We start from the raw sequence: 25,315 nt of genomic DNA, 5'->3' as shown, positions 1-25,315 counted from the left end.
TAAACACAGACCGTTGTTGGATGAGGGCAACTTTTACCAGGAAAGCCTGAGCTCCAGAGCTGGGCTGTGCTGGCAACTGACAGCAGTTCGGGGGCCACAGCCAGCTGGCCAGGGGCCCCCCAAAAGCGCTTTCCTTACCTGGTCTATTTTGGGATTGACTGTCTTAGGCTTGTTTGGGTCTGCTTTCCTCGGCCTTTGCTTCACTCGCCCCGAGGCGTTCCCAGCCCTGCACACGGCTCGGCACCGCGGGTGCGAGGCGGGATTTGCAGCCTGTGGTCTGGCATCGGGCACGCTTTTCCCACTCCTGGAGCGTCTGGGAGACTGCACCAGAAAGAGAGGGGCTGCCAGCGCTTGGAAGTGCAAATGCCGGCTGGAGTGGAGGCAGCCCCTGGCCTCCGCCTCCTCTTCCTCCTTTATTCTCTGTAGGGAGAGAAAGGGCCGCGCTTTACTCTCCTGAGCTTTATTTCTTTTCTGACTATGCTACCGTTCGGTAGAGAGGTAGAGAGTGCAGTGTCTTCATTCAGGGTTTAGCCTTTTTTAATAAATAAATATTTGTGAATTTAGTTTAAACAAGATGAGGTCTCAGGGCCTTTGGCCTTAAAGGAAGATTGAAACCAAAAGCTGCGTCTTTCTCTTTTCATTCTTCCTTAGATTTGCAGACGGTGGCCAGTTGCACAGGATTTCCAGATTTATTCAGGCCTTAGCTGGTGGTTTCATCCACAGCTAAGTGGCTCCTCCGTGCCTTTCCTCTGCAGGGTTCAGAGAAACCGAGTGACAGGGCCCCGCAGTGCTGCATGTGCCCCCAGTGCCCTGGAATTCGCCCCTGCAGCAATGATTAGAAGGGGGTCTGGTTTCCTGGAATGTGCCCGGTCTGGCTTCTGTTTCTGCAGCACCCATGCCCCAGCCCCGTGCCAGGCCGGACTGGGTAGGAGCCTCATTGCTGATGCGTTTCCTTGGAATTTAATGGAGTGAGGCAGACAGAATGCAGCGACTCGAACTGTAAACTTGGAGACAGTGAATCTTGGCGGGCATCTTTGGTGCATTTGCTGGATCTTCCCTCCCTGACCCCCGGCAGCTTTTGGGGCTGCTGTACAGTGTGGTTTGCCTGCCTTGTTGTCCCCCTTACGTGATCTGGCCTTGTCTCGTTGCACCTCTCGCTGATTCTCGCATTCACCATGAAACCTCACAAAGGGAGCTTTTCTTAGGGACACCCCCCCCCCCACCCCAGGTATCAGGTTAGTTCACTGCCTGCCTCCTGGGCCTGTCCCCAATGCCCACAGCACCTGGCACAGGTGTCCCACTTGGGCTTAGGTGCCCATGCTGAGCTAGAGCCGCGGAGCCCAAATTCCAGTGCTGGCATGGAAAGTGCCGATGTGGAGGGGCAGGGTGGCAGGACTGGCCACCGGGCATCCAGCTCCTGCCCCAGGCCCTCTCCTGCTCCTGTTGCAGTGCCTGGCTGGGTGCAGGTGCCCCCACATCAGTCGGCTTGGGCCTGCAGCCCTCTCATTGCCTCGGCTCTGGTTTTCTCTGTGATTGTCCACTCATTCAGGGGCTCCCGCTTGGGGCATCAGGGCCGTGGGAGCGTGGCTGATGCCAGCCAAGGACCCCTTGATGAACGTAAGCCGACACCCCGCTGGGGGCCTGCTGGAACTGCCTTCCTTATAGTTTCTGTCTTGTGTCCAGCACCCTCGCCAGTGGGAGAGTGGCTGTGTGGCTGCTGGTGACCAGGGGGCATTTCCCTGGGTGTTCGGGTGGCCTCTGTGCCTGCAGCAGGGAAGGGGCCGCGGGCATCCTCAGGGCAGTGAGTTCTCCCTGCGAGACACTTGGCAGGTGGTAGCCGGACCCTCCCGGGGAAAATGGGAACTTGTTTGCCTTGAAAGAACTTTTATTTCCTTTGTCACGGGTGCCGAGGAAGAGAGGGTTGAACTGTGGACGTATTAGGGAGGTGGGAGGCTGAGCTGTGCCCCGGGGACCCCCCGCAGCCCTTCGGCTCTGCCCCACCTCTGCCCAGGTGAGTGGACCTGGCTGAATCCAGCCACAGCTGGGGCTGAGTTTCCTTCTTCACATTTCTTCCTTTCCCCAGAAACCTGCCAATGGCTGGACTGGGCCATGCTAGTATTTGAAGCTTAAGGGACAAATACCTTTGCCAGCATTTAAAGTTGAAGAAATTAGAAAAACACAAGTGATCTCTTCCCTTTCTCCCTGAGAACCAGGAGGGCCCCTAGAGGCCACCTGGTAGAGCCTCCTTATTTTAAAGTTGAGGAATCTTCTGCACGAAGGGCTCGCCCACACTAGGTGCCTGGCCCCTGCAGGTGGGGTGCTGTTTCCACCCCCTGAAGACTACCCATGGCCCCCGGGTTCACCTAGCTAAGGCAGCACCTCGCCCAGCTCCCAAGCACGTGCTGCTTTTCAGTGCTCAATCTGGGCTTCACATTTTAAATCAAATGAACATGAAATGTCACACCAGGCCCCGAGCTCAGAAGGCCCGCAACTGGTTCAACGCTCCGCTGCCACCTTCTTGAAATTCTTAATTCTTTTTGAACTAGGGGCCCCACATTTTAATTTTGCACGGGGCCCTACGAATTCGTTAGCGAGTCTCGAATGTAGGACAGCGCGTTAAAATGCCAGTGATTTGATCAATTTGCTCTTGCAGCTGATTTGAATTTTGGGAACATGCTGGTCCCTGCGAATAAAGGAGGATTCTTTTTTTTTCCCTCGAAGACACTGCGTTCTGTTTTCCGAATTAGCTCCACTTCTCAACCCCGTTGAGAAACTGGAAGGCGCGATTGTTCTTGCTGGAATGGAAGGTCGGTTGCTAATCCCGAGCCCCGGCTCCAGTCTCTCGGCCCCAGAGGCGCGAAGCCTGTTCCCACAGCCGCGTGGGCCGCGGGGGGCTGGAGGCGGGGTGAAAGTGCTGCCACCCCCGGGGAGGCCACCGATGCAGAGCAAAGGGCCCCAGCTGTGGAGCCAGACAGATCCGGGTCGCCTCCCTTCAGTGCACTCGCCAGCCTTGGGGCTTTAGGGCAACTTGCTTCACTTCCCTGAGCCTCCGTTTTTCTGTCTCTAGCTGGGTGGGGTGGGTGGGTGCGGATATTATCCACCCTGCAGGCTTGCAGGGAGGATTAGAGATGACGTTCATGGCCAGCCTGCCCTGTGGTGGACCCATAGTACATGCGCAATAAACGAACACTGCTATTTATTCTTATTGGTGTTACTGTTTTATTGCCAGGATTGTAGGCTGAGTGCAATTTGACTTGCTATGGGAGGAGAATAAAGTATTCCAGGCAGGAAGAAAAATAGGTTCGAATGCAAGGGGCAAGATGGAGAGCAGTTTTTTTGGAGGCCGCTGGAGAGGTTTGCAGGCAGAGTGGAGAGTGTGCCGTAAGGGTCCTGGGAGATTGGTGGGGAGCTGGGGCACGTGATGGAGGGCCTCGTGGTCCAGGCCGGAGACAAGATGGCTGCGGAGATCCTGCAGGAAGTCCGTCCAGCCCCAAGCTGCAGTTGTCGGGGGGAGACACCCCAAATAGGCCAGACCTGCCTGAATTATCTATCATCTAGGGGTGGGATTCTTGGACATCTCAGAAGTGTGGCAGGAGTCACTTGGAGGCGTTGGGATGGCACCCAGGATGCGGGGAGAGTCAGCAGGATGCGGTGAGCAAGTGCTGGGCTGAGAGCCGGGAGAGCTGCACCTACGTCATCTCACCCAGGACGTCTGGCCGCCCTGTGAAGCAGGCGATACTATGTCCATTTTATAGAACGGAAGGCCGAGGCCTGGAGAGGGAGAGCCACTTGCTGGAAGTAACAGCTGGAAGGGGTAGAATAAGGACTTAAGGCCAGGTTCTGGTTCTGGAGCTATTCTGGCATTGCCAGGGAGCACGGTGACCTGTTAGCCTTGCCATCTAACCTTTGGCTGTCCCGCTGATGCTGTGGGGAATGTCCTGGGCTGGGAGTTCAACTCCGCATTCTTGCCCATCACAGCCACCCTCTGAGTTTGTGATGGAGACTTGCCATGCCAGGGCGGACGAGGACGCTCAGCACCGCAGGGCTCTCTCGGAGAGGTCGGGCTCAGGAAGAAGGGGCAGAGCCGAGAAAAGGGGCTGAGGGCAGAAGAAGGGGCCTGGGCAGAGCAGCCCAGGACCCGAGGCTGGGACCAGTGGGGAGCCAGGCCTAGGCAGCCGCCGACTGGTGTGCAAGGGGCTCGGCCTGGGCCCTCCTACCACTGCTGGGAAGGCCCAGAGGCCTCCCTCCGTCTCTGTAAAGCAGAGTCTCCAGCACTGTCATGACTGAGAGTAGTACCAGCCAGCGGAGGCAGTGTGGCTTGCAGGTGTGGTGTGCAGGAGTGACTCTGGTTCCTGCAGTTGTGGCTTAGGTGCCTCGCAGGTGTGGCTCAGTGCCGCACAGGTACAGCTCAGATGCCCTGCAGCTGTGACTCAGGTAACCTGCAGGTGTGGCCCAGTGCCCCACAGGTATTGCTCAGTGCCCTGCAGCTGTGACTCAGGTACCCTGCAGGTGTGGCCCAGTGCCCCACAGGTATTGCTCAGTGCCCTGCAGCTGTGACTCAGGTACCCTGCAGTGTGGCTCAGTGCCCTGGATGTGTGGCTTAGGTGGCTCGGATACCTGCTGGCATGGTCAGGTGCCCTCTGTCACACTGTGAGTTGGCGATATGCTCTGGAGGGCAGGAGAGCAGAGAGGGAGTGGAGCCCGGCTGCTTCATGGGCAAGAATTGGCACCCTCCCCCCAACTTGGGACAGGTCCAGATTTCATGGGCTCTGAAATGTGTACGATTTAAGAAACCTCTTTAAGAAAAGGTATTTACAATTATGAATACAATTTTAAGCATGGAAGTGATTATGTAGATTGAAAAAAGAAACAGCCACAGATTACAAATTTTAACACTGACAAATACCACAAAACATCATGAAATCCAGAAACATGTCATGACGTTTTTATTAACTGTTAGATCTAACTTATCTTTAAAATACTTTCCCTCACTGTATTTTTTGGCTGTAGACTCTTTGATTACCTTTTCACATGACATTGATTTTATAATGTTTCCTATTGAGAAAATAGAACTATTTATTATATTATTGTTAATTCAGTCTGTCCTCTGGCATGTTTCTCCCACAGTTCCCATGAGCTGGCACAGTGGGCGTTAGGAGCGTCCCTGGGAGCCATTTCTCCACCAGGAGAGATACGGTGACTTAACTAGACGCAGAAAGGACATCAAAGCATGTTTATGTTCCATTAAATCCAAACTAAATGGTGCCCTTCCCCTGAGCCACATTGCAAGATGCCCACAGCTCCTCAGACAGGACAGGGCAGGGGACAGTGGCCTCAACCAATTGCAGTTTCAACAACTGCAGATTTTCTAAAAGCGGATGATGGCTGAAAGCTTTGCTAGGGCTCCCTGAGGAGGGCTGTGAAGCAGAAGCTTTGTTTACCTTCACTATAAATTCATCTCTGCTCTGCTTAATTGAAGCTGTATAGGAATTTGAGATTGTTTGCCAGAGGGGGCCCAAGGGACTTCAGGCAGAGGTTCCCAAACTGTCACAGTTTGTGGCACCCTTAGTGTCTCAGTAATTTGTCCATGGGGACCCAGGCCAAAAGGAATACCTAACAATTCCGTTTATTAAATAGTTAGGTCGAAACAGCGTAACCATTTATGTCCTTATAACATAGTAGCCATTTGGAAAAAAACTAAAGGAAATATAATGTTTTTATTTCATTCTTCAATAACTGCAGTTACTCTCTAATGGGATGTGTGCACCTGTTGGATTGTCAGGCACACAACCTCTCAGCCTTGGAATCAGATTTGCCCACCTCCCTCATTCCCAGTTCAACATTAATTTTTATTTTCATGGTACTTGCTTTTTAGTCATAGCAACCACAAAAAGTTCAGTTTTACAAAAATTTGGCACCATCAAAAGGAATGTAGTACCATTTAATTTTGAAGCTGTGAACTAATTAGAGCTCGTTTACATGGTGTCCAGCAGATACCAAGTATCACTGTGTTTCCCCAGGAAATTTGAAATTTCCCATGAGTCTGCTGTGAGTTCTGGGGTGCCTGGGAACCCAGTTAGGGAACCACCACAGAAGGTCCATAAGAACTGCTTTTCTTTCTTCCTGCTGACTGACGTCTTTTCCTTAAAGACTAAAGAAACACACGTTTTGGTGGAAGGCACTGATCCAATTTGGTGCTGATTCTTTTGAGAGAAACACAGAAGTCTGTTGGATTCCTGGTGATTTTCGTTAACACGGGAACAGATTTCCTTTACTACGATACTGTGTGTCGAGTACTTTGCCTTAGTGCCTGGCTCTTTTCAGTAAACACTTAATAGTGGAAGAGTCTGTTATTCTAATTACGAGAATAATTATTGAAACTAATCAACAAACACTGTGTTTCTCTTTCCTTCCTCCTATAAAGAAGTTGTTGAAAGTCAGTTAAGAAGTTTTATTTGTAAAACTTCAGGGCTGATGTGTTCCGAGGAAGCCACGTTTATGACTTTATACACTTAACTGGAAGTGTATAAAGAGGAAAGATGAATCACTTATTATTTTTGGATTGAATTTTGGCAATTTAAAAACTCATAAAATTATAGGAAATGTTGATTACTCTTATTGGGTCATTTGTTGTGTAATGATAAATCAGTAATGATAAATATTTATTAGGTAAGTGGAAAGGACTGTTCCTGTAAAATTTTGTAACTCATCATTCTACTAAGCCTAGTTATTCAAATTTTTTGTTTTAAAATTAAATCAGGTAGCACTTTTTTTTTTTCTTTTACTCTTTTCCAGGATTATTTTGGGTATTTTAGGTTTTTTACTTTTCCTCATAAGTTTTGGAATAAATAATTGATAGCTTAGCAGTCATGAGTCTTCTGATTTACAATTATGGAGTATCTGTCCATTTATTTATGTCTTTAATTTATTTCAGCAGTGTGCTATAGTTTTTAGTGTATAGGTCTTACACATATTTTGTTAAATATTTCTTTAAGTATTTTATATTTCTGATGCTAATTAGCATTTTAAAATTGTAATTTCTAGTAGTTTTCTGCTAATACAGAGAAATACAATTGCTATCCTGTGACATTAATAAACTTATTCTAGTAGTATGTATATTCATAGATTCCTAAGAATTTTCTAGGAATCTACAAAAAAAAAACATGCTATCTGCAAATACAATTTTATGTTCTCCTTTCCAATCTCCATGCTTTTTCTTTATTTTTCGTGCCTCATCATATTGGTTAGGACTTCTGTAAAATATTGACTTGAAGTTGTAAGAGTGGATGTCCTTGCCTTGTTCCAAATTTCAGAGGAAAAGTATTCAGTCTTTCACCAGTAAGAATGGTGTTAGATTTGGGTTTTTTGCTGATGCCTTTTATTAGGTTGTGGGGGTCTCTTCTATTTCTAGTTTGCTGAGTGTTTTTGTTATGAATGGGTGTTCACATTTTTTTTAAAGGCATTCTGAAAGATTTAATTAAGGATTGCTGTAGCCAAAGAGAATAAAATCTTAGATGAAAGGAATGAAATATTTCTTCTCTGACCAATTAAATTTCATTTAATGGAGACATCAATAGAAATTATTCTCGTTCTATAAAATATCTACCAAACCTACAGATTAAAGTGAAACAAATAAAGTGTTTGATGATGAGCTTGTATTAGAATCAAAATATATCAAGAAACAATCTGTGTGTCCCTTTGCTCCAGTCCAGCCTCATTACCAAAGATTTTTGGCCATTGAAGGAAATATCCCAAAGAGGAACTCCAAATTATTGCATTTTATAGGAATTGGCTATTATAGCATGTACTGGTAAAGGAGTAAACTCAAGATATTTCCATCAGTAAAAAGCAACCAGATGAGTGGGCACATAAGGAATCTACTGTGCTTGTTGTCATAATATTTCATTTAGCTAAATTTCATTTAGCGATTGTGTGTGTTCAGTTTTGTCATATGCTCTTTCTGCATTTGAGATGATCATTTGGTTTTTTACTGTGTTAACATGGGGAATTACACTGACTGGTTTTCGAATGTTAAACCAACCTTGCTTTTCCTTTCCTGGTCATGATGTACTATCCTTTTTATTATATTGCTGAATTGAATTTGCTAAAAATTTTTAGGGTTTTGGTCTGTGTTCATGAGGGTTATTGGTATCTATCGTTTTCTTATAATGTCTTTTTATCTGGCTTTTAGATTAGGGTAACTCTGGGTTCATAAAGTGTGTTTCCCTTCTCCTACTTTGGGGAAAGTTGTGGAGTGTAATATTGTTTCTTTCTTAAATGTTTGCTAGGATTCACCAGTGAAACCACTGGGGCCTAAAGTTTTCTTTGTGGGAAGGCTTTTAACTACAAATATAATTTCCTCAATAGATTCAGGGTTATTCAGATTTCTCAGTTCTTTGTGTTTGAGCTTTGGTAGATTATGCCTTTTAAGAAATTTGTCTGTTTTATCAAGCCTGTGAAATTTATGGGCGTAAGTTTATTCATAACATTTCATTAGTCTTCTTATAACATCTATAGGATCTGTAGTGATGCTCCCTCATTCATTCCTGATACTGGAAATTTTTGTCTTTTCTCCTTTTTCTTTAATCGGGAATGTAGAAAAATACCTTACCTTATCTTTTCTGGTTGCTGCATCCCCAGCTTCCTGTAAATGGTTGGCCGTTCCTGAACACCAGCTGATTGGAGCAGTAAGGAGGACCAGGCCTTGACCCTGCATGGACTTCCCATCCTAATGATCTTCTGCTACATCGGTTCTGGTCCATCTGAACAAGGCAGGGAGAAAGCAAGGCTCTCACTTCATAGGGAAAGTTGTATTTGTCTTCTTTGATATAGGTGGTTGCTTCATTGGAGTTTGAGAGCTCCACTGGGTTGTGGTTCTGGCTGTATTCCTCTGCTGACCCAGCTATCCCTCTCCTCCCTCCTCCAGGAGGTATGGCCTTGTAAGTTGGGGCACAGAGGTCTAGGTTAAAGCCAGAAAAATGCCCCCCCCCCCCTTATTCACTGTCCCCAGAGAGGTGGCCTTGATAGCTCTGTTAGGAGGAGCTGCCAGGTTCTGCAAATATTTGCCCAGGTGGGGAAATTGGGTCTCTGGACACCGTCAGCTCTCCCTTTACTTGTCTGCTGTACCACTGGTACAGCTCACACCTATCTGGAACTTGCTATTGAGCAGTTCTTTCCTTGTCTTTCTTTTTAAACCATATGCCATGACTTGGCCAACTATGTTGTATGCAGTAGCTCACGGAATCATGAAGAAAGCATGTTGAGGTAGGTGCTATCATCAACGCATTTTATGGACCAGGGGCTAAGGCTTCGAAGAGCTAAGGGGCATACCTAAGGTCACACAGCCAGCAAGTGCTGTGCCAGGCGTCAGACTCTGATCCACCTGAGAGCAGAGTCTGTGCCCTTACCCACCTGCTCTCCCAATGCTGAGTGGCCTGGATCTCCCAGTCCTCCATCCATCTGCATCCCTCAGCATTGGGTTGTGGCACAAACATTCTGGGTCCATCTCTGGGAATTCTCTACCTGGTTGTCCCCTCTGGGTAGGAAGACATTTCACCAGCAGTTGAGGTCAAATAGAGCCAGTCAGGGTTTCTAAAGACCGTAAGGCAGCAGCAGTTTCCTCTGGTTTGATGTATGAGCCTTTTAAATAGAGCAGGGATCGAACCCTGAGCCAAGCTGCCTTCAGAGGCTCTTTCCTTCCTCATTTTGTAATTACATTTGGAGAAGCCAAACATTTCTTCTCCTTTGGTTTGACATTTTGCCCATGTTTGAAAAATCAGTTGATGTTCCTTATGTTCAATTATTTCTGCTCTGTTTAATTTTCCCTTTGAAACTGGTCCACCAAGTGATGGTAATGGGGGCCAGGGGTTGTTTTTTCATCTGAGCTGCACAATTAAGGCTTGGAAATTGGGCTTTTCACCATGGTCTGTTCTCCCACTGCTCTTCCTTTCTGGTTACTCAGCTGCAGAATTGGCAAGTCCTGTGCACAACCTCAGATTCCACCTACTCTTACCTTGCTGCAGCAGCAAGTCGGGGTGAGAGGGAGATGAGACACACGGATTAGATCACAGAACACTGGAGCTGGGAGAGACTCTGCAGCTCATTCTGGAAACAATTGGCCCTATTTTAGAAATGGTGAAATGGAGGTACCCGACAGGTACAATTCAGCCTCCTGGACCCCAGGCTAGTGTCCTCTCCCCCACACCACATTGCATTCCTGGTGTGGAGAGACAGACTCTGGAGCCACTTTCTCTAGTCTGTGTTAGAAAGGAGCAGCTCCTCATTTTATCTGGAAAAGCCATGTTCCTTTCACTCCTGAGGTGGACAGATTCCCCCATGCCTAATTTGGAAAGCCAGAAAGAGGAAGTGAGCTAACGATTAGTCGTTGGTGGCAAGGTCTCAGAAGGGGCACCCACTCTCAAGAGCGGGTTGCTGGTCTTGGGAGTTAAACTTCCTCATGGCCTCTCCCTAGCAAGCCAGTCAGAGGAAGCCCCGGATGCGTTTGTTTACGGCTGTCTCTGGGGTGGTGCTCACCAGGTTCCATGCTCAGAAGGAACGTTCCATCCCCTTATTCACGTCTCCCTCCAGATGCTTGGGAAGACACCAGCTAACAGCAACTACCTGGAGACGCAGAGGGTGAAGGCAAAGCGGGGGCCATTATGAAGTGGACAAGTTGAGGATTCAGTGAACCTGTGGGGTTGGGGGGAGCTTGCCCAGATTTTCCTATTATTTATAAACTCTGTTAAGAAAATCTAGTGTCTGTGGGGAAGTCATTTAAAGGAAGTGAGCCTTAGTTTCCCCAAATATAATACAGGAAAAATACATGGCTTTTCTTATTCTATAGGAAGGTGGGAAAAAATCAAAACAAGGAAATATGGGAAAGGGTTTTGAAAGCAACACAGCAGCTACCATGAATTTGCTGAATTATCTTATAGTGCCTTGTTGCAGCTCCTTTTCTGCACCGTTGAATGTCATGCTTTTCGGAAAGAGAGCATGCTTTGTGCAGCACTGAGCTGGACCGATGGGGCGAGGGGAGATAAGAGGGACAGGAAAGGGTGTGTGGGTTCCCATCTGCAGGCTAGACCAGACCCCTCGCCTATTTAAGCAGAAGGAGACTTGTTAAGGGATCTCAGCAGATGGCAAAGATTTGGGGCCAGAGTAGTTGGCTCCCTGGGGGCAGCAGAATGGGTTCCCTGGGACTCTGCATCTCAAGTAACTCAGATCTGAATGTGTCGTCTTGGGTGCAGGCACCTGATTAGTGACAAGTAAAGCTTTGCCTCGTCACATAGATCCTCCATCAGGGACATGTGATAGTTTTGTCGGAAAGGAACTTTGAAGATGCCCAATACACGGTGTCCACTAATTTCCATCTTCCTGTGTGCTTCTCCAACATATCAAGGCACTGCTCGTGTTCTTTGCCTAGATGTCATGGCCCGGGTTGGAATGAGTGGTTAAGGTGTGGTGGGAAACTCCCCTGGGGAGAGGCAGTGACTGCTGCTTGCCTCGCAGTATCCGTGGGAAGGATGGGGCAGAGGGGCCTTTGCCTTTGTGCTTTTCCGCAATGGTCTTTGGAATTTTTCCATCTGATGGGCAACTGATCAAAACCAGTGGGACCCCTCCCCTTGATTCTGCATTTTTCAGAAGGGGATTGCTTCTTTGCAGTGCTGGGGGAGCTGGGGAAGGGAGGCTGGCAGAGGGCGACCCCACGTCAAAGGATCTTGAGCTGCAAACTTTTTGGAATAGCTGGCAGGTGGCCAAGGTAGTGGAAATTGCTTCGGTATTTGCCTCTGGCTTGACATTTTTATGTTGAAATTATCAAGAGGAAAGAAGTTGAGCAAAGAGGTTATCTGTAATAGATTTTGCTGCCTGAGTGGGTTATTCCTTGAGCTGTGGAAGGACCTCTGCCGCTGAGCCCTCCTCTGGGGAACTGGGATCGTCCCTTCTTCAGGATTTCAAAGATTCTGATGGGGTGAACGTGGTTCCCTCTGACCCGTGACTTTCTGTTGGAGACCAAGCTAAGAGTGCATTGTTGTTAAGTGCCGTTTCTTTCCTTTTGTTCCCAGGGCAAGAAGATCCCAACAGCCTGCGCCATAAATACAACTTTATTGCTGACGTGGTGGAGAAGATTGCTCCCGCCGTGGTTCACATCGAATTGTTTCGCAAGTAAGGAGGGGCTGCCTTTTTTCTATAACCTCTGAAGCTTCTCTGAGCCAATGCTGCCAGTAGCAAAACATCAGCGCTGTTTTTGAGACACGTTACAGTGTCAAAGTACCGCTGCATATATTCCTACGATATATGTATCTATATATATCTTAAAAATGTTTCTTCCTTAGGGCATTTTCCTGTTTGACTAGTTAAGTCTACATTCTTGACCCTTCTAGATGAGCCTCTGGCTTTGAAGAGATTCCTTAAGAATATTTTCTGCGTGTAATTTTTTGATGCATGCAGAAATTGGTGTGAAGTTTAGTTTTTAGTGTTAAAAAAAAACCCAAATCTGAAAAGTTGTTGATTGCTAGATGCGTATTGCTGTGGCGGAACCCATTACTCAAGGCACTGGAGAGTTCATTTTAAGGTGTTTCTGGCTTACCCGTGTATTGCTTTGGGTTCTAGGCTCCCTTTTTCTAAGAGGGAGGTGCCTGTGGCCAGCGGGTCTGGGTTTATCGTGTCTGAAGATGGACTGATCGTGACCAACGCACACGTGGTGACCAACAAGCACCGAGTCAAGGTGGAGCTGAAGAGCGGTGCCACCTATGAAGCCAAAATCAAGGATGTCGACGAGAAGGCGGACATCGCACTCATTAAAATTGATCACCAGGTAGGCTGTCTTCCCGCCGCCATGGACGTGTGCTCCCGGCCTGCCCGAGTTCTCAGATGCCCGGCTAAAACTTGGCAAAGCTGGAGATGTTAAAAGGTCCAAGATCTCTGACTGATTGAAGCTGGGCTGACCCCGTCTGCATTTAAGGAGACATTTAGGAGCTGCGGAGTGTGGCCTGGGAATGGGGTGAGGGAAGGGGCTCGTGGAACCTTCTTGAATAAGCAGGCTATTAGAGCAAAGCGTTTTTAAAATAGCAGCTCACGTTTTTATTAAAGAAGGTAATAAGTTTGTAAAGAAACTAGCGGGTGAGCCATGAAGATTTGAGTCTCCCTCCTATTCCTGATCCCAGAAGCAACTGTTGTTACGGATTTTTTATTCATTCTTAAAAGATATGTCATGCAGTCACAGCAGGTATAGAATTCAGCAGGTTTTAGATTAAGCTGTCATTAATTTGTAAACAGCTTCTTTGAAAACAAACCAGGTCTCCCAAATTGGGATTTTGAAGGGTTGCTAGACATGTTTTTGTTTGTTTGTTTTGCTTTTTTGTGTGTGTTTTTTTTAAAGATATGTTTTTAAAACAGCATTCTGTATTCAAAAAGTTTTGGGAACCTTGAAAATCTTGCCACACTAATGGTTTTTTTTCTCATAGAACTTCTCAGAGCTTTTAATAGGCTATGAATGTGACTCCCCCACAAAAGGGGTGTAGACTGTGCAATATTTCCCCAACTTATCTGAGAATAGAACTATTTATTTACTTACTTAGGCCAAACTGAGTCATAGTGAACTCTCTTTGAGAAACACTGTATTTGAAAATGGCTTGCTTTCTATTTATTCTCCTGGCGATTGTTCATGTTCCGCTGATTTGCTTAGCAAAGCCTTTATATCTGAAATTAAATCCAGCTCTTATTGGATCATCAAGAAGCCCCACTCGATGGAGAGGGTTAGTTGGCTGTGTGGCTCATGCAGTGGCAGTTGCACTCGCTGCTCTCTTCATGCCCGCGTAATTTTCCAGACTTTGTGCGGAATGAGGAATCAGGGCAGGCTGGGACCCTGTGCTGGCTCAGGAACAGATCATGGACTTGACAGCCGGAAACAGGCTGCACTTCAGCCCACTGCCCGCATGGCCTCACCTGGGTGTCGGCCATGAAGTCAGGCAAGCGCGGTGTCGCGGGGCCCGTCACGGCTCTACTCTTCATGGTGGCAGCTCAGCAGTATGTCCTTCTGCAGCCCCGCTGTGAGGACTGTTGGGGCAGTAGGAGTCTGGATCCTGGACGGCTTTTTCTACTGCACCAGGGCTGCTGCCCTAGCCCAGGCTCCTTCACAGCTAGCCTTTCAGACACCCTCTCCGTCCCTTCTCCCTGCCACCGCCGGCCTCTTGTCCTTCCCTCTGGGTGGCTGGGGCGGAAACGGCTCCATCCCATGTGGGTAGCAGGCCTGTAGTGAGTCACAGAGCCATGTTATTTCTGTCAGGTTATTGTGGAATTTCTAACAACTGCCTATCTTTCAAAATGTGGTTCTAAGTCACCATATAATCATAATAACGTCGATTGGACAAGCTCTGGCTCTGGGCCACGTTCTGCAGTCTTCTCTGCTTTCACCTCATCTGCACGATGTCTGCTGTTTTATCTCCATTTACAGAGAATAAACAGGGGCTCCGAGAGCTCCAGGAACCTGCCCGAGGCCCCTCAGCTAGGACGGGGGGAAGCAGGCTAGAACCCAGGGCTTGTCCACCAGCTAAGTAAGACCTGGATTGCCTCTGTCCTTTATACTGGATCTTTAAAGTTAGTTGTCGGGGGGTGATATTTATTCTGGACCCTTTACTGACTTCTCTTTTTGTCATACTAAGCCAATGAGCAGAGTACTACGGTGGAAAGAATGAAAAATAGCACGTGTCTTCCGAACGCTGGGTTTTCTCATCTATCTTAATGCATCTTTCCTCCTGGAAGGAAACGTCAGGCTCCAGTTGAGCCCATTGCGGGCATTTTGGAAGATACCTTTTATATCGTGGGTAGGTATTGAGGCACACAGTAAAAATACCCCATGGTTGGGAGATGCCTCCAGAACTTTTGAGACCTCAACCCTGACAGGTATTGGAAGCTGCGGTGTGAGACCTGGGGGGCCGTGGGGAGGAGGGGGGGTGCTCCTACGGGAGCAGCTTGCCCTCCCCTTCCCATTTGGTCTGTTGTGTTTCACTTGCTCTCGTGCATCTCCACTTTTTCTTATCTTTTTTTCTCCCACTTCTTGGTGAGATATAACTTTCATACCAGAAAGTGCACACTAACCCTAAGTTAGGGTGACATGCATGTATACCTGTGAAATCTCTACCCATTTCAAATTGTACAGCATTTACAGAACCCCAGAAGGTCCCTCCAAAGGTGACCACTATTCCGACCACTATCACCATGCACTGGCTTTGTCTGTGTTAGAGTTTAATGGAAATGGACTCTTCTGGGCCCAGCTTCTTTCAAAAAGCTTCTCAGCGAAACGTGACACTTGTCCAGTTTTTGAATGTATCAGTGATCTGTTGCTTTTTGCTGCTGAGTAGCATCCTGCCGTCTGGGTGGACAAGAACTTTTAGCCATTTCTCTGTTAACAGCTATTAGGCTGTTTCCAGTTCTTGGTTTTTTTGAATAAAGCTGCCATGAACATTCTGGTTCTTTTGGAGTGGACTTGTTGGTTTCATTGATGGTTTCATCTAACGTTTTTGAGGGCTGTGAGAGTGAAGAGGGACAGCCTGTGCTCTCTGCTCTGTGCTTTTTTCCTTAGTTGGAGCAAATCAAGATCGAGCATCATCAGACTGAGTTAGCTCAATTTCTGGCTTCCAGGGAAGTTAACGGGCTGCGGCACAGGTGTCAGGAGCTTGCATTGCCAGGCCCCATTGGTGATAGCGTGGCAGATCCAGACTGGGGAGAGCAGAGCAAAGTCCCTGGCTATGGCCCGGAGCCACCCTGAGCTACTCCAGCCTCCTGAGCCAAGCACTGGTCTCCAAGTGCCCATCCCAGGGCCATTTCTGGAGGGATGGGGCCTGTCCTCTTGGCATGATGGGGCAGATTGACTTTAAATAGCCTGCAGGAAGCCTTGCGCATCCCTGTTTAGGAGCAGGCTGCTAGAAAAGTATCCAGGATGTGGTGTGGTAGTCTTGCCGGAAAAAGGCTGGCCAGAATAGCACATCCGGTGGCCACACATAGGGCTCTGCAGCTCCACCGAGCCCTTGGGGAGTGGCCAGCAGTTGGGGACCGTGGCCTCTCTGCGGCAGGGCACTGGCCTGGACACCTGGGGAGATGCCCCCAGTAAAAAATCTTGTGTTTGAAATGCTTGGGAGCATAGCATGCAACAGAGTCTGGCAAAGACATATTCTTTTCAGATTTTGAGCCAAGGCAGAGACTGACCTGGTGTCATCTCTGGCATGTCCAGGCAGGATGTGAACGATTTAAATAGACGCGTTTCACAGAGTGCTTCTGTCCTTGCTGTCTGCGAGGGTCTGGTCATTCCACCAGCAGCACGCTATTTGACATGTGTTTCTCTAGCCTGGAAGGAACAAAAAGGATGCTTGAAAATTTCATGTTGAAATAATGTGGCTTTTCAAAATGGAATTGGAAATGAAAGGATATTAAATTGCAGACACCCACACAGAGGACTGGTTTCCACTGACTAAATTCTTTTTTTTGCTGATAGTAGTTGGAAGCAGGGAGAGTAAAAACTTCTCTTCCAGCACTTTTCCTTTTGTTCCTTTGCTGTGATGAGAGATTATTTGGGGGAAAGGGGAGGGAGGCTGGCATATAATGAGGTTCACTCAATTTGGAGTGAAACTCCCACCTAGGGGATGCAGCACACCATCACCTGACATGTGATATAATAAATGTTTAATAGGCAGTGGATGGGGTGTGAGCTTGCCTTGCATGTGTCATCTTAGGAACTAAGAAAAGGGGGACTGGGAGGAGAAGGAGAAGGAGAAACAGATCAGGAAAACAGAAAAAACAACAGAACCAACAAAAATTGGGCGTGAGGAATGAGAATCCTTCTAAGTGGTGCCTTGCAGCGACCACGTCCCACCTGCCGGGACTCATGACTGGTGACCCGATGAAGCTGGCGTGACTCTGCCACGTAGACAGGCTCAATGACTAACTCAACGGCTCATGATTTGGGCCCAGTTCCTTCTCTCCAGCATCATGATTTCATTTAGAGCTCGCTGCTACTCATTGCTTGCAGTCGTTCTTCCTGAACATGGCATTCTTGACACTCCTAATTAAGTGGGGCTTTTCGGGAACATCTGTTTTCATTGCTCATCCACCTCCTGGTAGCACCAGCCACTGTCTCCCGTTGGACAGAAGGGGTGGGACTGTCAGCCCTGGCGGTCTGCCCCGCCCCGCATGGCCAGGGTGACACAGGACCCAGTTAGATCAGGCAGGGGCTCCTCTTGGAAATGGAGCCTAATGTGGGTGAAGCCAGTGGAGCCCTGGCTGCTAGGACCCCAGCACTGAGTTCTTGTCCTTTCTCATCCTTCTGCTTTTCCTTCTGTTCTTGGACCTTGCCTCACATCTTCAGTAAACGACCCTTGCCTTAAAGTTACTTGCCAGAGACGTTTCTGGGCTGGTGACCAAAGAACCCTTTTTTGCTTCTTAGTGCTGTGCAGACATGTGTGCTCACATTGCCTGCCGAGTTTTGAGACCTTGGAGGACTTTTTGGGAGAAACCCCTTCCAGCCTGGTCAGGATGGGGGGGGGGGGTCTCCCTGCAGGAGAGCTTCCCTCTCTATGCTTCTGCCCCAGGATATGAAAGTCCCCTTTCTTTGGGACCCCTGACTAGGGTCAGCGTTCGCCCGGAGAGGGAAGGCCAGTGCAGGAAGGGGGGGCAGGGTGCATGTAAACATTTTAATAGAAAGCAGCTTTGAGGGCAAACTAGTTCAGCCTCAGATGCAGACTGTTTCCAAATGTGTTTAACATGAGCTTCTGGCCATGTTTGCAGAACATTTTTAACTTTCATCCAAGTGCTGTGTTGTGTCCATGCAGGTTTTTCTTTTTTTCCCTTTTTTCCTGAGCAGTTCAGGGAAAAAAAAAAAAAAAAGGAAAAAGAAAAAATTGTAGACGAGGGCTAGTCAGTTTCCTCAGGCCAGAGCGTCCGGCTGCAGTACTGGAAGTCTGAACAAAGGTTCGGGGGAAAGTTACTTTCATTACCACTGATTTTCCAGCTCGGCTGATAAGGAAACAGGGACAAACAAAGATGATAGCATCTTCCAGATCATGTTCCGTCCTGTGTAAAACCCCTTACGAATTTCCCAGGGTTCTTACTGAGAGATCTGAGCTCCTTACCGGGGTCTTGAAGGCCTGGCCTGGCGGGGTGCCCCTGTCCTTCTGGAACGTCCCACCCTCCCCTCCTTGCCCCTCTGTCATAATCTATAATTGTCTTATTTATTTGTTGAATAAGTTCACCCCAGCTTGTTAGGGCGGGACGGACGGACCACTCATGTCTGGTTCCCTTGTCCAGAGTCAGCTGGTGAGAGAAACCTCCTGAACACTGTTTCTGCTCTGCTCGGGAGGAAGCCGGTGGCTGTGTGGCGGCTGGTGGAGGCAAAGGCGCTTCAGGCATTCGGGCCACTCCCCACTGTCAGATGAGGGGGTGAGGGGAACCCCTTACTGAGGAGAGGTGACTTGCCCTGGGCCATGCAGGGGCCGGTGGCAGGACCCCCCAGCCAGCTCCTCTCATTCCGCGAACTGCCTGGAGTTGGGACGGAGACGAGGCCTTGCCGGGGCTGCAGCAGGTCTGTGGTAACTCAAGACGCTGGCAAGGCGGAGAGGCTTCCTGTGGGCGCTTTCCCCTGACGCCAGCGACCAGGCAAATATTTGGAAACAGCTGGGTCGAGGCGTGTGAGGTGGTTTTGCTTGCCACCCACAGCCCTGCTTGAAGTGGCCGAGGAGCACAGCATCCTCAGGGGGTCCTTTTCCTGCAGAGCTCGCCGATGGGCGGAAGGGCCCACACCACCAAGCTCTACCGTGTCCAGAAATGGGTCCCCCGGGGGCCGCCTGGAACCCCAGGAGCTGCTGAGTGACCCCAGCCGCCTTCAGGCCTGCCTGTGACTCTGCCCTGTGTGGGTCCAGGCAGCACCCCGGGGTCCATGGCGAGGGAGGGTGGGCCGTGAGTTCTCCTCGGAAGGCGCGGACCAAGTCGCAGGAGCGTGTCCAGATAGCGCAGGGCTGGCATGGACGGCCGCCTGTCCTCAGAAGGGCACTGGGACCGAGCGTGTGCATCACATGGCCCTAGTTCCCCTCTTATTTTGCTCCTGTGTTTTTCCATTTTGGGTTCTGGTTCCCACTCCCTCTGCATGGCTCCCTTTGTGGTCTCTCTGTTCTCTCCCTGTGCTTGGAGGCCTGCTGCTGCGTTTGCTAAATATGCCCCAGACCCTGGTGATGTCATGAGGCGTCTATTACAGTATCGATTTTTTCCATCTTTAAGGGGCTGGGAATCAGTATTTCATCAGGCACTGTAAACCCAGACGAGAAGTGGGAGCAGCGTCTGTTCCCCTGTATATGCCTTTCTCCAGAGGTTAATGGTGTCGTGGCTTCCTTGTGCCCTTCTTGTGGTTCCTTTTGGGATGCGAAAACGTTTCAGTATCAAAACTGGAGCCCTTCTGTGTTCTCTGGCCCTGTTTCAAGAACTCTGTGGATTGTTAAGGAAATTCTTTGGCCATAGTTTTCTCTTAATATGGTTATGGCTTTTTTCACATTGGCATCTCTCTGCGGGGAATTGGGTAAAGACTATTATTTATGGTCCTGACAAAGCAGTTCCCAGATTGTCGGGACTGCATCTGTAGCGGCCCCATGGGGAATGCCTCCTGCCCCCCTCACTGGGTGAGGAGCACGAGTGCCTCCACCTGACAGTTCGGGAGTGTGTGGCGGTGTGTCAGAGGCCAGGGTGGGCAGCTGCTGCCTGCGGGCCAAATCTGGCCCTCCATCCACTTTTGTAAATAAAGTTTTATTGGAACACAGCCATGCACATTCATTTACAGTCTGTTGCTGCTTTCACCCTGCAATGGCCGAGTTGAGTAGTTGGGATGGAGACTGTATGGCCCATGAAGCAAGAAATATTTAGTCTCTGGCCCTGTACAGAAAAAAACGTGCCAACCCCAGTGTTATTTGGTTGACACCTTGTCCTGGAGGAGCTGAACGGGCAAGAGGCAGAGATGCTCCTGAGAAAGAACAAGTGAGTGAAACTCTGTGGGACCAAAGGGAAGGGGAGCAGAGAGGCTGATTTAATTTGCTTTTTCTCTTGGGTGGACTGTGCTTCTTTGCCAAAGATGAAATCAGGCCACATCCAGAATCAGCTACCCAGACTGAAATGCCAACCCTTTGCTGAACCCAGTTGTCCCATTCTAAGATCCTGATGGGTCTTTGAAGATCTGGGATGTTCAGTCTTTCATTCATTCACTGGCTTTATAAATATTTATTGAGCATCTACGATGGCTAACACTGTGTTAACAGAATTGGCCAAGCCAAATACAAGTCGATAAAAGGGGAGGGCCAAAGGGGCTGATGTATGGAGAAGACAAAGTGTAGACTTGACAAAGACAAGGTTTTTCCTCCCCTGGATGCCACAGAATATATACAACCCCTGGCCGCTGGGCTCTCATTGAGAACTGTTGACATTTTGTGGTTTAAACAACAAGACGAAGGGGAAATTTGAAATGGCAAACATTTCTTGACATAGCTTAAAGGAGACTAAATATTATGGTGTTGCTCATAAACAGTGAAGAGTAAGGTTGTTAACCAAGTTTCTCTTTGCCTGTCTCTTTTCAGTTTGTACAACCATCTCCACTCTCTTTCTCCTTCTCTCTCTCTATCCCCCATCTCCCCCACTTCTCTCTCTCCCACCTGAACCCCTCCCACCCCAGCCACCCCACCAGCACCTCCTCCACATCTCCTATCCCCATACGTCCATGATAATATACCCGTTGGGGAAATGGATGGTGGCAACTCGATTTTGACACTGTCCTGGGTTCTGTCTGTCAGTGGGCTCAGTGCCTGCGGGGAAGATGCTGCCTGCCTGGCCTCTTGGGTCCTCAGTCCCCTCTCCCCTCCCCCAGCACCCTCCCTTGGTCTTACCCTTGACCCTGTCAGGCTGATGACCTGACCCCTCTCCAGTCTGGACGTCGAGCATCTCACTTGCTCTCCGCCACCCTCTCCACTGCACACTCTACGCAGGCGCCGTGCTCAGCAGGGCTGGGGCTCGGGAGTTCAGTGCTCTCAGGTGCCGCCTTCATTCCGTCTTTGAATTTGTGTTTTGGGAGTGAAGTCCGATGAAGAATGAAGCATGCATGGGGTATGGGGCCCGGGGGCCCGGAGCCCGCTCGGCCCTTCCTCCTGCAGTGTCCCCGCCTCCCCAGGATGGGTTCTAGGCCTCCTGCTGCCCACCCCTTGCTATCCCTGGTACCCCTGGCCCTGCCTGGCTCCCCTTCCCTGTTCCTGCTCTGCGCCCACTGCCACTCACCATTCCCGGTGGGGGCACGGGCACAGGGAGGGTTGGGGTTGAATGTATGCCCCACGGCATCTTGGGGCAGCGCATGGGGGCAGCCGTCCTGCCTCGGGCCGACAGTGCCTTGGTGTGTTCAGCGGGTGACTCTGCAGGGACAAGCCTCTCCTGTCCCCATCCAGGCACCTGGTGTTTCCTGGCACGGAAGTTGCAGTACCTTTGAGGGTCCCTCTTCCTCCATGGGGTGGATGGTGGGCCTTGGGAAGGGGAGGTGCCTGGCTGGGTTTACCCACCCCTGGCCGGGGTTCAGCATGTCTGACCAGCAAGCGGCCGGCTGCGAGCACCCAATCAGGAGGCTTCTGGGTGTCTGCACTTGCTCTGGGGATATCCTTGTGCCCAAGCCATTAAATTGCAAATAAAAAGCATCATGGCAGGTTGAGAGAGAGATTTCCAAAGAAAGGAAAATGCTCATCAGTACCTTTAGCAGGCACTTTTCTCTGCTTTGTGAACGGGAGCTCAGCATTTGTGTTTTGCACTGGGGCCCACAAATTTTTAGCCCGACTCCAAGGATGCTTGGGCTCCTGTGGGTTCAGTCTGTAGGCCCTCCTGCTGTCCTCTGCCCCTCACCTTCCTGGGTGCTCAGCCCTCCTCTTCCTGCCGAGAGCCCCTGGCCGGCGCGATCGTCTTAGCCTCCCAGGAACTCTTGTGTCTTTTGATGCCAACATCTCCTTGTTGATCTTCTGCAGCCTGATTTGTTTTTCCTGAGGAGCCATGCATGTTCTACAGGGCTGTCTCTTGCCAGGTATTGGGCACGTGCTATTGTCTCCATTAAGTATTTTTTCAAAGAAAATGCAAGGTCAGCGTAACTGTTTCCAGAAGGCACGCTGAATCACTCAGTTGAGTTGCCGCCAGTTGCTGCAACCTTAGCCTTTGAAGCAAACTTCAGCCGACACAGGACCCAACTGGAAACCCCAGCTCCTCGAACGCGAGGGTGCTGGGCAGCTGGCGGCTGCCGTGTCTTCTGCGGATTCAGCAAGGAAAATGTTTTTGTAACTTGGGAGTTCTTTATACTTTGCAAGGGGAAAAAGAAGTAATTGACTTGCCTCATTAGGTTAAAAAAAAAAATGTTTCCAGTTTTCCCTTTTGTTTTGGTTTTACTTGCTCTTTTTATTGCTCTTCTCCTTTTAAGCTTCGGGGAATAAGGTTGCAATGAAACGAGAGCCCAGGGGCTGCTAAGCAAAACCCCAACTGACCAGAGGCTGAATTCTGCTGGCTCGCAGCTTTTCGCGGTCCTCGCTGGAGGGTTACTGGCTGAGTCAGCAGCTGGAGAGTTCCAGGGCTGCCCCCACCTCCGGGGGCTGCGGGAGTTTGCAGGGATCATCTGACTCCAACTGGGGAGTTGTATGAGAAGATTGGGGACCTTGCTGCCTGTTTTGATCTTCCTGATGTAACCGTCATCTGCAAACGAATTTTTTTGGAAATCAGTCAGTCAGAATTGAGATGGTTTTATAAATTGTTGAGCTTAACTCTTATTTTAGAGGTGGTAAACTGAGGCCCAGAGAAGTCGGTCAACTGGTCCAAGGTCACACCATGAGCTAATACGGGACCCTGGCCCACCCGGGGCGCTCCCAGCATTTGTGGAGGCTGAGGGGTGGGTGGGTGCACGTGTGTGTGCACGTGGGTGTGTGTGTAAGCGTGCATTTGGGGCTTGTTTTATTTCAGTCTTCATTTCTGCATCACCCTCGATTCCAGGTGGAGCGTGAGACCAGGCCAGCTGTCGGCCCAGGGGCATTTCCTCGTCATGGGCCGGGCCCCCCTTCCCTGTGGGAATTCCCCAGCCATGACTCGCTTTCCAGCAGGAGCCGGCGCCACCTGTGAAGTCAGGGCAGCCTGCCCCATGCCTCGGCCTGGGCTTGTCTGAGGGCAAGACACACTCCTCCGGCAGGTTCCACCGCCTCCACCTGGGGATGCACGGACTCCCCTCTGGTTTCCTGCACCCCCTTGCCCTGCCTTGCGCGGCGTCGGTTCTCACCAGTTGCCTCTGCGGAGCCTTCCGGGGCGTGAGCACTGCTTTCCCCTCTGGACGGCCGTGTACAGAGAAGAGCTCCAGGGCAAGGAGGAAGGAGTGCTGCCCTGGGCCCTCTGTCTCCCAGGTGACCGATCATCCGCGCTGACCAAATGGCCGAGCACTGGGTGAACTAGGCTTTGTCCACACCCTCAGGCTCTGCTGGGACGAGGGTATCCTGCTCTGACCACCAAGGAGAGTCCCTGGTTGTTGCTTTCCTTTTAGGCAGACAACTCCCCTTGCCCCCCTCCCTACCCCTGGGTGCAGGAGTACGCATGTCTTAGAGTCCTCTCTAAACACTGCAGATTAGGGGTCATCGTTTCGAAATGAAACATTTTCCTCCAGACTGTGGGAAACTCCAGGGGTTGCCCACCCGACAGCCACCGCCCCTCCTTCCTGCCAGCAGAGCCCTGGTTTTGTTTGCGGTCTGCCGCCAACCCAAGCAGATCCTGAGGGGTCTGAGGCAATCACGGGGCCACATTCCTCTGTTTTGGGGTGACCCTACGACTGAATTCCGTCTGGCGGCCCGTGAGGAGAAGTGTTATGCGGTCCTCTCCCTCACGGTGGGCACTGCCACGTCGTCCCACAGTGCCCGGAGAGGCAGTGGCCGAGCTGCAGCCGCAGGAACAGGCCACGGTCGATTAACAGAAGGAAGGAAGGAGCCTTGTCCTCCACGCTGCCCTTGAGCAGCCTGCCCTGGGACGTGGATATTCGCTGCATTCTGAGCTGGGTTTTCTGTTCCTTGCCACTTTGATTGTCGATGTGTATTAGCCCTGATGGAAGAGGCTGGGCCGGGGCTGTTCCTGCAGAGGGAGATGCGCTCTGTGTCTTCTCACCGCTGTGTGCCCCTGTGGCTTGCACGTGCTCTGTTTCATCCCACAGTGAGCGTTGGGGGCAAGGGTTTTGTTGATCTTCATGACCCGTGGGCCAGGCACAGAGGATGCGCTCCATGAGTGCATGTTGGAGAGTTCTCTTTCATGTCGGCAGGGGTTTGTGAGGGCAGGCTGCAGATCTGTTCCCTGCAGTCAGCCTGGCCAGGCCTGTTTGCTCTTGTTTGTTTGTTTGTTTTTAGTGTAAATGATTGGTAGGATCCTTCTTTAATCATGCTGTGGACTAACTGCATCCCAGTTTCAGCGCTGTATCGACTACACATGTAGTACCCTCTCTGCAGCTGGTACTTGGTAATTCACCTAAGCCTGGAGTCGGCACCCAGCACCCCTGACACCCTCCCCTGGGCCCATCCTCCCTCGCCCTGATGGCCGGGGGCTGACAACCACGTGTCTGGGGAACTCATGTTTTCTTGAAGTCGCTGTCTTCTCAGCCCTGTTGTGTGGATGCCATTTAACACAAGTGAGTGACTTGCAGACTAAGTGCTGGGTGTGTTTTTGTCCTCAACGTTCCCTCTTTTCTTCTAGCCCCCCTGGACTCTTCTCTCACTAGCACAAGTGAGACTGTGGGACCTGGGGATGTGATGGACTCTCCTTGGAGTCTCCCTCGTCCCAGGAGGATCCCGGGCTGAACCTGAGCCTGTCCTGGTGGGACCCGGGGTCCCCTCAGCCCTGGGCCCGGAGCCTCAGGGGTTTGCTTTTGCCCCTTGAGAGCTCTCCCCACCTTGCTATTTTGTGTTCACCCCCTACTTGCATTTCCGCTCTCCCCCATGGTTTGAGGGAAGGAACTGCAAACCCGATTGTGAGCAGTGGGACCGTGCATGCCTTTTGTCTTCCTCATTTTTGCAGTTCTCTCATCCATCAAGTAGAATGGCTGCTTGCCCGATGTCTTCTTTGGCTGCTGTAAGGCTCCAGTGAGACAGGGAGATGTGCAAAGTGGCTGTTAGGAGTGGGGCTGCCATGGGAGCCCTGCCCTCCAGGATGGTCTGCGACTGGGGTCGGTTCAGGGGGAGAGACAGACAAGGGCTGCTGCGGGAGCCTTGAGACAGCTTTGATGTGGTAGCAAAGCAGCCAGCGGGGACGGGGA

At 50.1% G+C, this 25,315-nt stretch overlaps 1 protein-coding gene and 1 long non-coding RNA gene across 2 annotated transcripts in view; one reads left to right on the top strand and one right to left on the bottom strand.

The window, feature by feature from the left end:
• HTRA1 (HtrA serine peptidase 1) overlaps window positions 1-25,315 on the top strand; it is a 49,475-nt gene that overhangs the window by 12,773 nt on the left and 11,387 nt on the right. The window contains exons 2-3 of the mRNA XM_037804606.1: window positions 12,063-12,162; window positions 12,610-12,814. Of these exons, the coding sequence (XP_037660534.1) occupies window positions 12,063-12,162; window positions 12,610-12,814 (305 nt within the window). The remainder of the gene's footprint in view (window positions 1-12,062; window positions 12,163-12,609; window positions 12,815-25,315) is intronic.
• Window positions 3,290-9,593, bottom strand: LOC119510328. Its single transcript, XR_005211876.1, has 3 exons — window positions 9,412-9,593; window positions 8,612-8,762; window positions 3,290-3,805 (listed from the first exon to the last, which is right to left on the bottom strand). It is a non-coding gene; the product is annotated as an uncharacterized LOC119510328 (long non-coding RNA).

The sequence above is a fragment of the Choloepus didactylus genome, chromosome 15 (genome assembly GCF_015220235.1).
Source record: "Choloepus didactylus isolate mChoDid1 chromosome 15, mChoDid1.pri, whole genome shotgun sequence".
NCBI classification, from domain to species: domain Eukaryota; kingdom Metazoa; phylum Chordata; class Mammalia; order Pilosa; family Megalonychidae; genus Choloepus; species Choloepus didactylus.
The sequence above is the reverse complement of the archived record's forward strand: the minus strand, read 5'-3'. Positions and strand labels throughout refer to the sequence as shown.